Genomic DNA, 13,957 nt, shown 5'->3' with positions numbered 1-13,957 from the left:
AGCCTAAATCATACACTCCAGACTAATGAAGCAGATCGCCTGGGTTCACCTGCTTCTGGGTAACCTCCTTCTTCCAATTCTAAAGTATATCTGTTTAGTACTTGCAATCAAAGAGCCATTAATGGGAGGTAAAATGCTCCTTGGGAGAAGTGATAGATGCCTTGATTATTAGTCAAGTGTTGATATGCAGATATCTCACCACCAGAACCAAGGTGGTGATGGGTCAGGGAAGAGTCAAGAGTAAAAATTCACTGGGAGTACCAGGTGTTTCACAGAGAAGTCATCTCTTTCTGAAGCTCAACCATATCAATAGGGCTGGTAGTTTTACTTAAGAGTAAAAATAATGGTTATGGGAGGAGGAAAGAATGGCTCACCAGTGGTTCCTGTAGAAAGACCTGATCTCCTTGGGTCAGAATACAAGCTTCTAATTTCAGAGGAGGCAGTACATCAGGTTCTGGCTCATAGAACTGTTTCAACTGTGTATGGGAAGGAAAAAGACATCACGGTTCATGAATGCTTTCCACTTTTTTAACTGGTCAAACTAATGGCAACTTTAATGTTTAATGCTTTCTAAGACATTATTTCCCAACTGTCCAAAGAACACTGCAGGAAAATCTGTTGCTTTGGCTCAACCTGTCCTTCCTTTGCCCTTGCATCAGGCAGTGCACTGACTGACACCTTTCCTAGTCCACTTCATCACCTCTCCTATAAAACACCATGCTCTCTCACACCAGTTCCTTAATTTGTATAGGCTATCAAGCACTTTCAGTACAGCTTGGTTATTAAGAATAGAGGCTCCAGAGTCAGACTGACTGAATCTAAAATCCCAGTACCACTACTTATTAATTCAAGAAAGGTAGATGTCTTGGTTCCTCATCTGTGAAATGAGGATATTATTAATATAAGCATAAACATTTGTATACGATTAAATGTGCTAACACATGTAAGGAGCTTCAAATACTATTTAGCACATAACAGAGCTCAAAAAAAGTTAGTTAACTCAGCCATAAAAAAGAATCAAATGATGCCATTTACAGCAAAACAGACGGACCTGGAGATGACCATATTAAGTGAAGTCGACTGAGAAAGACAAATACTATATGATATCACTTATATGTGGAATCTTTAAAATGATACAAATAAAACTTATTTACAAAATAGAAATAGATTCACAGACCCAGAAAACAAACTTATGGTTATCAAAAGGGAAAGGGGGTGGGGAAAGGATAAATTAGGACTTTTGGATTAGCAGAAACAAACTATTATATATAAAATAGATAAATAAGATCCCAGTGTATAGCACAGGGAATTATATTGAATATACTGTAATAACTCATAATGAAAAAGAATATATATGTAACTGAATAACTTCGCTGTATACCAGAAACAAATACACTGCAAATCAACTATACTTTCATAAAAAAAAATGTTAATTGCCATTTTCCTCTTTTTAACTTTTGGAGTCTATATAATTTTATTGGTCCACATCCTAACCTGAGTTGGGAAGCACTGCTCTATGCTTTCAGTCATAACTTGCCATGTTAATGTGCAAATGTAGATGGACTGATCATTAGTTTGAAAGATAAAATATAACAAGATATAAATTTTATATAAGATCAGGTCCAAGGTCCACTGAAAAACTTTTGATAGTGTAAGACCTTCCAATCATTTCTCCACTTCCAAATGGAGCTTCTTTAGCAGAATTAGCACAAAGCAATGGCATAAAAAAGGAGGAAGAGCGAGAGGGGAAGAGAAGTACCATTTATAGCAAAATGGTGGGCTAGGGTTTAGAGAAACCCTCGCAGTAAAGAATAAAAAACACTGCATTAAAATTTTTATATAGATACATTTATTAAATAGATGGCTAAGATAAAAGGAAAGTAAAAGAAATCATGAAATTAAAGACAGAGCCTAGGGTCCGCATGGGGTTGTATCAGAGATTATATCTAGATTGTATCAGAGATTGTATCTGAGATTGTATCAGAGACCTTCACAGAAAGCTGGAATTCTCAAAAGCAGATATCCTTAGTGGATGAACCTAAAAAATAAATCCACCACATGAAGGAAGATAGTGAGGGGATATGTACCTACCTACCTACCTCTGACTTCAGGTGAAGGGGGAAAAGTCTCCTGAGGGACTTTCTAACCATAAGTTAGTTAGCTGAGGCTAGAATTCACATGACTTCAAATATAGGGTTATTTTAGAGTTAAGACTGTCCAAATCATTAGACAATATAGCTGAAAGTTTAAAGAAAGTGTTTAACTTTGAAACAAGTAAGGAGGGAAATGGAATAAAGGAAATTTCAAATTTTACAAAAACCAGAAAAAGAGGGAACATCCCCAATCATTTTACTAAGCTCACACTAAACCAAAGAAATTCAGTATGAAAAATGAAAATTATAGGCCATTCCTTCTTGTACAGATGTATGTATGTCCTAAATGGAAATCAAACCCAGTAGTGTATAAAAAAGGTAATATAATCAATTTGAGTTTATTCTAGGAATGCAATGTTTTTTTAAAAGATCAAATAATATAATTCATCACGGTAACAGATTAAAGGAGAAAAATCATATGGTCATCTCGATACAGAAAAACATCTGATAAAATTTAACATGCATTCAAGAGTAAAACAACAGAACTGAAATGGCAGAAGAAAGTAAACTTGAAGACAGATTATGAGAAAATATAAAATCTAAAGAAAACAGTGTAAAAATATTGAGGAAAAATGAACCAAGATCTGTGGAACAGTATCAGGCATTCCAATATACATACCACTGAAGTCCCAGAAGAAAAGGAGAGAAAGAGGGGATGGGAAAAAATAATCTGATGAAATAATGAATGGACATTTCTCAAATTTGGTGACAAGCATCAACTTAAAAGATTCAAATAGCTTAATCAACTCCAAATAGGAGAAACACATGCTTTGGCTCTTGAGCCAGATCTGAGTTCAAATTCTAGCTCCATCACTTATTAACTGTGAGACCTTGGGCAAATTAAATTACTTAACCTCTTGGAGCCTTAAAACATACATCTATAAAATGGAACTAAGCAGTTATTTCACAGGGTTTTGTGAGGACTAAATGAGATCATCCACCATATACCATTCATAAATTGCTTGCCCCTCTGTAAGTGCTAAACATTAAGTACTGTTGTTATTACTATTAGTACATAATAGTCTCTTGAACTCTCTCAACATATATTAAAAAAAATATATATATATATATATCATACAATGAAATATTACTTAGCCATAAAAAGGAATAAAGACTGATGCACCCTACAATATGGATGACCCCTGAAAACATCATGTTAAGTGCAAGAAGTCAGTCATAAAAGACCACACATTGTTTGACTCTATTATATGAAATGTCCAGAATAGGCAAATCTATAGAGAGAAAAATAAGACTGATGATTGCTTAGGGGTAGAAGGTTTGAGGAAGGATGGGAAAATTAAAGGGGGGGTAGCTAAACGGTGTGGTTTTTTATGAGAAGATAAAACGTTCTCAATTGACTGGTGATGGTTGCACTTTGTGAATTCACTAATTCAAATAAATGCTTAATAATAAATGCTAAGAGTAAAAAGGTCTTATTCACATTAGAAACTCTTCAGCTAAATTCTTCTCATCTTGATGGTCCTTTGAAATATTTCATAATTTGCAGCTTTTTAAAAAAGCTGAGAAATACAGAAAATAACCTAAGAGACACTCATGAATATGTCACTCAGATTTGAGAAATGTCAATATTTTACTGTTTTATCCAAATCACTCTTCTTTATCAGAAATAAACATAACAGATACTACTACTGATGGCCTTTGTATAAATGGTTCTACAAAATGTCCTTCTGACTTAGGATGTTAACTGAGAAGGTTAATTGTCAGACAATGGCAATATGGTAGACAGATAAACAGTGATTAAAATAAAACAACATGAAATAGCATCATGTACCCTAGGCATGTTTACAACGTACCAGTGGACTACTTAGGAATTATTTTATATTTTGAAAATTATTAAAAATCTCAATTACTTAATGCCTTGGTACCTGTTCCCTTATATCCATGAAAATATAATTTACCTGTGAGAGCAGAGTTTGCATGACTGAGTTAGCCAGCTGAGAATTCCTTCGAAGGACATCATAGAACCCCTAAAAGGAATCAGAGGACAAATAAGCTCTCTATCAGAGTCACTAGTGATTTGCACAATCTTAACTTTAAAATAACTTTGTGTTTCTTTACCTATTCTCAGCTCTCTGAAAAAAAGATGGAGGCCGTATATGCTAGAGGGAGAAACAATTCAGAAAGTTTAGGTTATTGGCCTACGCTAATGTGAGATCTCTGACAATGAGAACTGGATTATAAACTGACCATAATCCTCACAACTGTTAGACATCAGGTCTCGTCTGGCTTTGGGGTACTTTTCCCTTTCCCAGACCTCATTTTTTCCTCTTATCATACATTAGCAGCCTTCCTTTTTAGGGCACTCCCCTACTCTCCAGTGATTCAAAAGTGCCTCCTGGACCTAAGCACCCTAATGTGAATGACTATGACATTTCTTCCCATCCAAAATTTCCCAGTCTTAGTTTAAAACTGCTCAGATTAAAATCCTGGGGAGGATTTTCTTTTTGGAACCTGAGAAAGAGGTTGTACAGTCTACCAGTGAGAAACAGAAAATGAGAATTGACATCCCCCCCCATTTTTTTTTTAAAAACAAAGGATGATCAGCCCTAATAAGTATTAGGATATTTTATAAAAGTATAATGGTAATAAAAAGACAACTGTGGTCCTGGCACAAAAATTACAGAAAAATAAAGGCATAGCATACAAACAGAAAGACTCAGTACACATGAAAGAGGCAATATATTATACCTGAAAAAAGAAATGGCTAATCTGGGAGGAGTTGGGTCTTTATATATTAATATAAAAATTGCAGAAGAATTTAGTTAAACAAAAGCATTAAAAAAAATAAAAGAAAATGCTAGTAAATATTCACTGGAAGGATATGGACTCCACACAAAAGAGATAGTAGGTATCTCAAAGGTGAAGATTACAACCAAACTGTAAAATCTAAATTTCTAGCTCTAAAGTGATTATCATTTAAAAAAAAAAAAAGGAAATGGCAATCTGGCCTGTACTTACAACAAGTATGACAAAAGGTATTTATGTTAATAATACATAGAGTTTTTTACAAATCAAAAGTACTAACTTAAGTCTTTGATGAATAAATGAATACCATTATCCTAACAGATTTAGGACTACGAGACATTACAAAGTAATTTTTTAAATTGGGAGCTAAATAAGGGTTGAGGATTTCTTCTTTTTAATACAGATGACTGTGGAGAGGAGTTAACTTAGTAGTCTGAGACTGCTATCCTTGGTAAGGTCCGCTTCCATGGAAAGGTTAGCCCTTTGGCTGGTGGCTGTGAATCTGGCTGATCAACAGTTTCTTATACTGATATAAAACTCCCAAAACAATGAGAAGCTTACTGTGCCTAAACTGTATAAACAATATAGTTTATGTTCTTAAAGAGGAATCTGGTTTCCTGAGGACTTTCCTCTATGAGCCTCTTGCTTGTGCTATTTTTTGCTTTGTATTCTTAACTATAATCTTAGCCATGAGAACAAATACATTCTGTTTTATGACTCCTAAAGAAATTTTTAAATAGAGGTGGCTTTGGGGACCCCCCTGCCAGTACAATTGTTCCAGCATTGTTTGTTGAAAAGACTATCCTCTTTCTATTGAATTACCTTGGGATCTTTGTCAAAACTCTACTGACCAACTTTATAGTTTTCAATTGTGCTGTTCATCTTAGAGGTGGCTTACATTCCATATAACTTGTAGAATCAACTTCTTAATTTCTACCAAAAAAGCCTGGGATTTCACTCAATTTACAGATCTTTCTGATACTTAAAAATATTGACAATATTGATCATTCTATTCTGTGAACACTGCGTATCTTTCCAATTACTTAACTCTTCTTTAATTTCTCTCAGTGATATTTTGAGGTCTTCAGTGTACATATCCTGCATATACTTTGTGGAACCTCTCCTTAAGTATTTTTCATCTACTATAAATACTACTTTCAATTTTGAACTGTTTGTTGCTAGTAAGCAGAACTATAAGTGACTATTACATGGTTACTGATCTTGTATTCTACAACCTTACTATATCATTTTTTGTAGACTCTTTGGTATGGTCTATGTACACTATGTGAATCAAGACAGCTTTACTTCATACTTTCAAATCTATGAGCCTTTATTTCTTTTTCTTGCCTTGTTGCATTGGATCAGACCTTCACTTCAATGTAGAATAGAAGTTTTGTGAACAAATATCCTGTTCCTGACCAGAGGAGAAACGCATTAAGTTCTCTCACTATTTAAATTAGATGTAGGATTCATAGACCCCTTTTATTAAATTGAGAAATTTCCCCTCTAATCCTCATTTGCAAAGAGTGTCTGCGATTTTTCATCACAAATGTTAAAACAAAGGTATTCTTAATCATTAAAAAAAAAAATTCACTGCTTGACAGCATATGCTATAGACTTGAAAATGTTTTATCTTTAACCCTCCAATGTGATCATTCACAGTGGTACATTACTGTCAAACAGTCAATGTGGTACAACAATATTCATAGTGAAAAACTGGAAGCCACAAAAATGCCCCCAAAATAAAAAAAAGTTAAATAAATTACTGTATACATAAAGAGCACTTTTTAGCATTCAAAATTATGTGGCAAAGAACATTTAATAAAATAAGAAATGCTTACAGCATAATATTAAGAGATAAAAAGCTAGAGAAATCTATGATTCCAATTTTGTGTAAGTATGCATATGAGTGGTAGGACTAGTAATAATAAAAAAATTTTTTTCTATACTTTCTATATTTTTAACAATAAACCTGAAAAATCCAATGTCAGGTATGGTGCTTGGCAACTACAGTAGCTCAATAAATGCTATTTTAAAAATGCCAAATGAAAGTATAGCTGTGCTCTGAAATGACTTGCACTTAATCTACCTGCTAGATTACCTAATGTTCTCCATCCTATAAGATATGTGTGCTGAAGCACAAAGCATACTAAATGCTAGAAATTGTACTGCAGTCTCCCATGACTGCAGACTTTTGTTCCACCGGCTGAATTATATCCTAATTACAAGTCAGTAGTAATATTTGTTCCATTTATTTTTTGCTAATTGTACTGTCATTACATAATCTACTCAAGACATTCTGTAAACTGTTGGAAACCAAGAGCAAAATGACAAGCTGTCTAGGGGAATTCCCTAGCAGTTCAGCAGTTAGAACTCTGCTCTTTCATTCCTGAGTGTGTGTGTTCAATCCCTGGTCAGGGAACTAAGATCCCACAAGGCATGCAAACATGGCCAAAAAAACCCAAAACCCACTAAAAACACAAACAAAAAACTCCAAGAAGTTGTTTTTATGAAAACTAAGTTGAATATTTTGGAAATATTTAATAAAAGTAAATCTGTAAAACTGATTTCTGATGGATTGGGGGAGGGGTAAGACAATTCTAAAAACGGAAAAACTAAACACATTTAGAAGATTTCTCTACTAAGACTAATCTGGAGTATTTTTCATACTCAAAAGCAAAAGAACTTTTCCTTAAAACAAAAGGCTGGTAAATTAACAGTACATTTAAATATTTCAAATGAAAACATTTAACATGTTTCAACTATTCTTTATGCTTCCTCATCTTCAATGAATTTTTGGCCAAGCATCAATAACTACTAGTCCTCACTGCACTAAATAAGAGCATATCTACTGTACTCTGGTAAGAAAAATTATTAAAATTAAAAGGATCAGTGGAGTTGGGGAGTGGAGTACTACATCTCTTTCACCCTGTTGATTTACCTCATAAAGCATGAGTCGAACATCTGCCTGCTGACCTAAGCATCTCTTCAAACTATCCATGATCTCAAGGCAAAAGGTCTCATTGGCAACAGAATTGTAACGGCTATGGATATCCACATGGACCTGAAAGGAAGAGAGGTCAGTTCATGTAGATGTTACCTGAGTAAGTATTAATAGTTCCATTAAGGAGTAAAATGAGCTGGTATTTTTGGTTAAAGAACCTTACATTTAGCTTTCCCCATATGGCAAAACCCAGGGCTGAGGCAGACACTATAATCATTATCAAGCCATGATAAGTATCTTATTCCATTTTGGAATAAGAATTTTCAAGCACTTAAAAAAAATTAACTTACTCATTCCTTAAGATTTTCCTTGGCAATGTGGTACAATATTCCTAAGTCACCTACTTAGGAAGGCACACAGATTATTTCATGCCACTAGAATTTAGTAGTCATAATAAACTTAGGCTGAGAATTGAGCTCTTCTGAGGGTTCCATGAACTCCTGAGAGGTTTAGAGGCAGGTAGTTTTGTTTAGATATGGACATGACAAAGAATAATACTGCCTGTTTGATTTACATAATAATTTCAGCAATTATAGACCAAGAACCCTAATCCTTATTTCAGGCATCTTAGTGAGGTAGTTAATACTGCTGCTGCTGCTAAGTCACTTCAGTCGTGTCCGACTCTGTGTGACCCCATAGACGGCAGCCCACCAGCTCCCTCGTCCCTGGGATTCTCCAGGCAAGAACACTGGAGTGGGTTGCCATTTCCTTCTGAGGTCAAATCCTAGTTCTACACTTTACTGGCTATATCACTTAGGGCAAATTATTAACCTCTCTCAGTCTCAGTTTTCTTATATTTAAAATAGGGATATTAACCATTCATAAATGATATCCAGTGTTCCTAATATTTAATCTATGGCATAAGTTATAAACAAAAGTGGTGAGCTGTTGTAACAGCAATAAAGGATTCCTAAAGAAACTGCTATACAGATGTCTCTTATTTACAAATCATATTAGTACTGAATTTAAATGACATTTTACTGCTGCAAAGCCTAGATTATCATATTATTGTAAAAAGCTTTGTTTTCTTAGATTACAGATTTTATCAGGTGTGCAAATAAATAAACTATTAAAACTGAGGACAATAACAGTATTTACCTAGAGGACTGCTGTGAAGGTTAAATGAGAATATAAATGTAAAGCACTCAGAACAGTGTCTAGCACAGTGTTGTCCATTAGAAACACAATACAAATTACAAATGCAAGCTGTATATATAATATTAAGTTTTCTAATAGCCAAATCAAAAGAGTAAAAAGAAATTGGTGAAATTAATTTTAACATTTTACTTAGCCCAACACAGCCAAAATATTATCTCAACACATAATCAAAATAAAAAATTATGAGATATTTTACACTTTTATCTCACACTAAGTCTTCAAAATCCAGTGTGTTGTTTTATATATACAGCACAACTCAATTTGAACTAGCCACATTTCAATCAACATACAGTTCAAGAGCCAACTTGAAGCTAGAGGCTACCATACAGCAAATTTGCCATCAGTAAGTGATGGCTGATATTATCATCATCAGATCCTCAGTTTCAGGATCATCTGTACAACCAGAACCCGAGTAAAAACATCTTTACATCATCAACTACTGCATCAGTACACACATGATAAGCTGGTGTGAAAAAAAGTCCTTACCTGGCTAACACCAATAGACTGGCTGCACTGAGAAGACGACAAGCTGCCTAAAACTTTGAAGTTCTTCAGTAGCAGTAAAAACCCAGCAACTGCAGATTTTCGGGCATCAAGCTGGCTAGCTCAGGAATAGACAGAGAAGAAGTTACCAAACAGTACTGATTTCACAGGAATAAGCTTTTGTGTCAGAAAAATCCAGTTAGTTTTATACAGAAAAAGAATGTGTATTAACAGTGAAGAACAGAGCAAAATAAACATACTAAACAAGGCATAGCTGTTCACATCAATTAGGAAGGACAGGAATTCAGCTGAAGTTTTCATCTACTTAACCTCATGACACCATCTCTACTCTTCTCTATCCTGCTGACAAGCCTTTGTGGGCAGTGAGAACAAGAGTCCTGAGAGGCTGCACAATGAGTTGATAACTCAAACATAAGTACTAAACAACAAAGGAAATTGTTGATTTTCTGAGTCTAAAGGAGACTTCCCTTCTACATAGAGGAGTGCAGTGCTTGGCACCTTGTAAACCCTCCATCCAGAGAAACCATTCATCTCACTGAGACTACAACATACAATGCTGGCCTATCACACACGCTTTTGGGAAAGGACTAACAAAAACTGTCAGCTCTACAACATGGAGAAATAGCATTTGGCTGCTTACTAGTTGCTCCTCTGAATACCCACGAGTGTACTATAATATGGACAATGTGACAATAATTTGGTATTTTATCCTTAAAGTAGCAAATTCTTTCCACAGTACTCATCTCATAATCCCTTTAGGAGATGGTACTGTCATCTCGATCGTGCTTTAGAAATTTGCATGACTGCTGTACTAGAGGTGACTGCAGAGAGGACTTTAGGTAACATTAGAGAGCGTCATTTCCTAGGATCTCAGGGGATGCTACATACCTGGCAAACATGGCTTTCCGAAGGACAAGTATCAAGGAGTCTCTTATTGACATGCTGACTTTGAGAAGGGGCTGAAAGAGGAAGAATCAGTGTTAAAAACAGCAATTTGTTTATTAGCCTTAGCACATTTCTATTCAATACTGTCACCATTTGGCTTAAGAAAGCTTGGTTCCATTTTATAAACACACTGCAATGTTTATTGCACTTAGTAATAAGAAGAGTTAATACTAATGCTAAATTGAAATTAGTTATGAATACCTTTATATCTATTGTCTTCAATTAATAATTTCCTAAGAGCCTTTCAATTACTTCACTGACTTGAAACAGAATCAAAGGAGAGAGAATAGTACTATGAAGAGGGGATAAACTTGGAAAATAGACCCTAGCTCAGTGCTTCTGCTCTTTTAATAGAAGGTTCTGTCTTAGAATCAAGGGAAATAGGATTTCTTATACATACGTAATTATGAAGAAATACATCAGACTTCCACTGCAACCTTGTTCATGAGCTGCTTAGGAGTCAAAAGACTTACCTGCACTGCCTTCAGCAGTCCTTGTACGGTTTGAACGGGTAGAAAGGACAAATAGTCAAAAGTTTCTATAACTTTAGATGAACAACTTTGAAGAACTAATGGTGAATACTTGATGATATCTGAAAGTAGGTCTGAAAAATGGAAGCTATGATCAGTTGCCTCAAATAACTAAAGAGGTTTTAAATAAAAGGAACATAAATATAAAAAAAGAAATGATAAAAAAGTTTTCTGCTCCTTTCTCAAATAAGTCAAGTAATATACATTTCTGCTGATCCTATATACTGTAAGGTCAATGGTAACCAGATACTTTAAAAAAATTTTATGTCTAAAAGGAAGGAAGAAACTCATTATAGTGCCTGAACAACCAGCACACATTGTCTTAATATTTCCAAGCTGAAATAAATCAATAAATATTTATGAATTTTTATTATAAACAAGCATAATTATATGGTCCTACAAGGAATATACAGAAACACAAAACATGGTCTCTCTTCCTTCAAGAATGATAATTTAGATGAAACTCAAGAAAAAAAAATTTTTTTAATTTTATTTTTAATTGGAGGATAATTACTTTACAATATTGTGCTGGTTTCTGCCATACATCAACATGAATCAGCCACAGGTATACTTATGTTCCCTCCCTCTGAAACCTCCCTCCCATCTTCCAAGAAAAAAATATTTTAAAAGAATGAAAGAAGTAACAAAATCATATCAAGTATCTAATAATTCCAAACATTGTTCACTGTCTATGAAACAGTAGAGAATTTAAATAGGAGTGTAAAGAAAGTGATCATTATGGGATGGTATGCTTTAGGTGAGCAAAGAGGAAAAGGAAATTTAAGTTAGATTCTAAAGAATGCACAAAGAAACAGGGAAAAGTCCAAGTAAAAGTACAGGAAGGTAAGTGTAAGACATATTCAAAGGATGGTGGGGAACTCTGTGGAGGTGGGGTGAAGGATTCAGAAAAGTAAATAACGGAAGTTAATGCTGGAAAGTGAGATTCAATCAAATTGTCAGGGACTTTTTTGGTTTTTTTTTGGCCATGCCATGTGGCATCTAGGATCTTAAGTTTCGAAACCAGGGATGAACCCAGGCTCACATCAGTGAAAGCACCAAGTCCTAACCACCGGACAGCCAGGGTACTCCATCAAGAACTTGAAATAAGAGGATAAAGACCTGGTAATTTATGAAACAAGGTACTGGTGATTTCTGGGTGACAGATGTTTTGGGAATACTGTTCTGGTAGCAATTTGCAGGGTGAATTGCTGCAGAGAGAAAAGAAAGCAGGGAAGCCAGTTAGGAAGCTGCTGCAGTAGCCTAAATGGAAGGTTATAAAGTTGGGAATTAGACAAATTGATGTCTGTGTGTGGCAGGGAGGGTATAAAAAAGAAGATAAAAACCATGAGGGAAAGAATGAGAGAACTTAGGTACCAAATGTATTCCAGAAGACTAAAAGAAATTCTAGCCTCTGGGACTCAGACATCCATGTTTCAGCTAACAGAAATAGGGACAAAGAAAGAGGAGGTTGTTCGAAGGAAACAGTATTACATTTGAAATAAAAGAAAAAAAAAAAGCTAAATGGAAACAGCTAGCAGGAATGAAGGCACTCAGGCACTGAACTAAGCAAATAGTCCTGACATAAAGATTTGGGAGCCATGCCCACAAAAGCTCCCCCCCACAAAAAAAACCCAAAACAAAACTGAAATCGTGAGAACAGAGCTGATGATATCTACAAGTAAGAGAATGTATAAAAAGAGGAAGAGACACTTTCCACCACGATGGAGTAACACTAACCAGTTATCTTCACTTTAAACACCTACAACAAAACAAGCCAAATTACATAAAACAACAATTTTCAAACACTAGATAATAAGCAGTACATAAAATGATCCCTGAGAGAGGGAAATACATGAGGAAAGGCTTATAATTGTCCTATGTTACTGCCTGGAGAGCTTCTAGACAGGAACACAGAGAAAAACTCAGAAGCCAGTGGTCTTCCTGAGTTAGAGACAGAGTTGAGAATTCAGGAAAGCCAAGGCAGCTAGCACTAGAAAGGAAAGGGCTGCAGTGAAAGCACCCTGGAGATGTGCAGGGGGCTCTCCTTGCATGTGAGCTGAGTGCTCCTCAGCATATGTATGTGAAAAAACAACCTGAGTGAAGCTAAAAGTTACTGGCAAGGAGTAGGCAAATCCATTCTCTGAGGTCATAAAGGGCAGGAAATAGTTCACATTCACAACACCCACACTGTACACACCTCATAATATACAAGGAACATTGCCTTAATTGCAGCATCAAGTTGGCCCTAGATTAAAAGCTGAATGGTCTTTCATTACACAACATAGAAATAATCATCAAAAGGATTAAATACTTTCCAAGAAACAAGTGAAAGTGAAGTCGCTCAGTCGTGTCTGACTCTTTGTGAGCCCATGGACTATAGCCCACCAGGCTCCTCTATCTATGGAATTTTCTAGGCAAGAGTACTGGAGTGGTTTGCCATTTCCTTCTCCAGGGGATCTTTCCAACTCAGGGATCAAACCCAGGTCTCCCACATTGCGGGCAGACGCTTTACCATCTGAGCCACCAGGGAACTTAAAGCTCAAGAATATTTGAAGGAAAAAAAAATCCAGCAAATCAACAATGTGAAACTCATAAAGTCTGCCATCTGATCAAAACTTATTAATGATGCAAAGAAGCAGGAAAACACAACTCATGATGAAGACGACATAAATCAAAAAAACATATCAGAAACAACACAATGATAGAATTAGTAGACCAAACCTAAATAACACACTTCTAAATAACCCATGCATTAAAGAACAAATCACAAGAGAAATGAAAAAGTATGTGGAATGGAATGAAAATAAAAAACAAAATTTATAGGATGCAGCTAAAGCAATGTTTAGATGGAAATTTACAGTGTAACGCCTGTATTGAAAAAAAAGAGAAAGACCTCA

At 35.3% G+C, this 13,957-nt stretch overlaps 1 protein-coding gene across 3 annotated transcripts in view; it reads right to left on the bottom strand.

Annotated features, from left to right (window-relative positions):
- Positions 1 to 13,957, bottom strand: part of FANCI (FA complementation group I) — a 68,494-nt gene that overhangs the window by 19,183 nt on the left and 35,354 nt on the right. For all 3 annotated transcript variants that reach the window (XM_061394413.1, XM_061394412.1, XM_061394414.1), the window contains exons 15-20: positions 11,004 to 11,134; positions 10,474 to 10,544; positions 9,568 to 9,682; positions 7,861 to 7,983; positions 4,073 to 4,141; positions 375 to 476 (exon numbers count right to left, since the gene is read on the bottom strand). In XM_061394413.1, the coding sequence (XP_061250397.1) occupies positions 375 to 476; positions 4,073 to 4,141; positions 7,861 to 7,983; positions 9,568 to 9,682; positions 10,474 to 10,544; positions 11,004 to 11,134 (611 nt within the window). The remainder of the gene's footprint in view (positions 1 to 374; positions 477 to 4,072; positions 4,142 to 7,860; positions 7,984 to 9,567; positions 9,683 to 10,473; positions 10,545 to 11,003; positions 11,135 to 13,957) is intronic.

Source organism: Bos javanicus, chromosome 21 (genome assembly GCF_032452875.1).
Source record: "Bos javanicus breed banteng chromosome 21, ARS-OSU_banteng_1.0, whole genome shotgun sequence".
NCBI lineage: Eukaryota > Metazoa > Chordata > Mammalia > Artiodactyla > Bovidae > Bos > Bos javanicus.
This window is presented reverse-complemented; position numbering and strand designations above follow the sequence as displayed.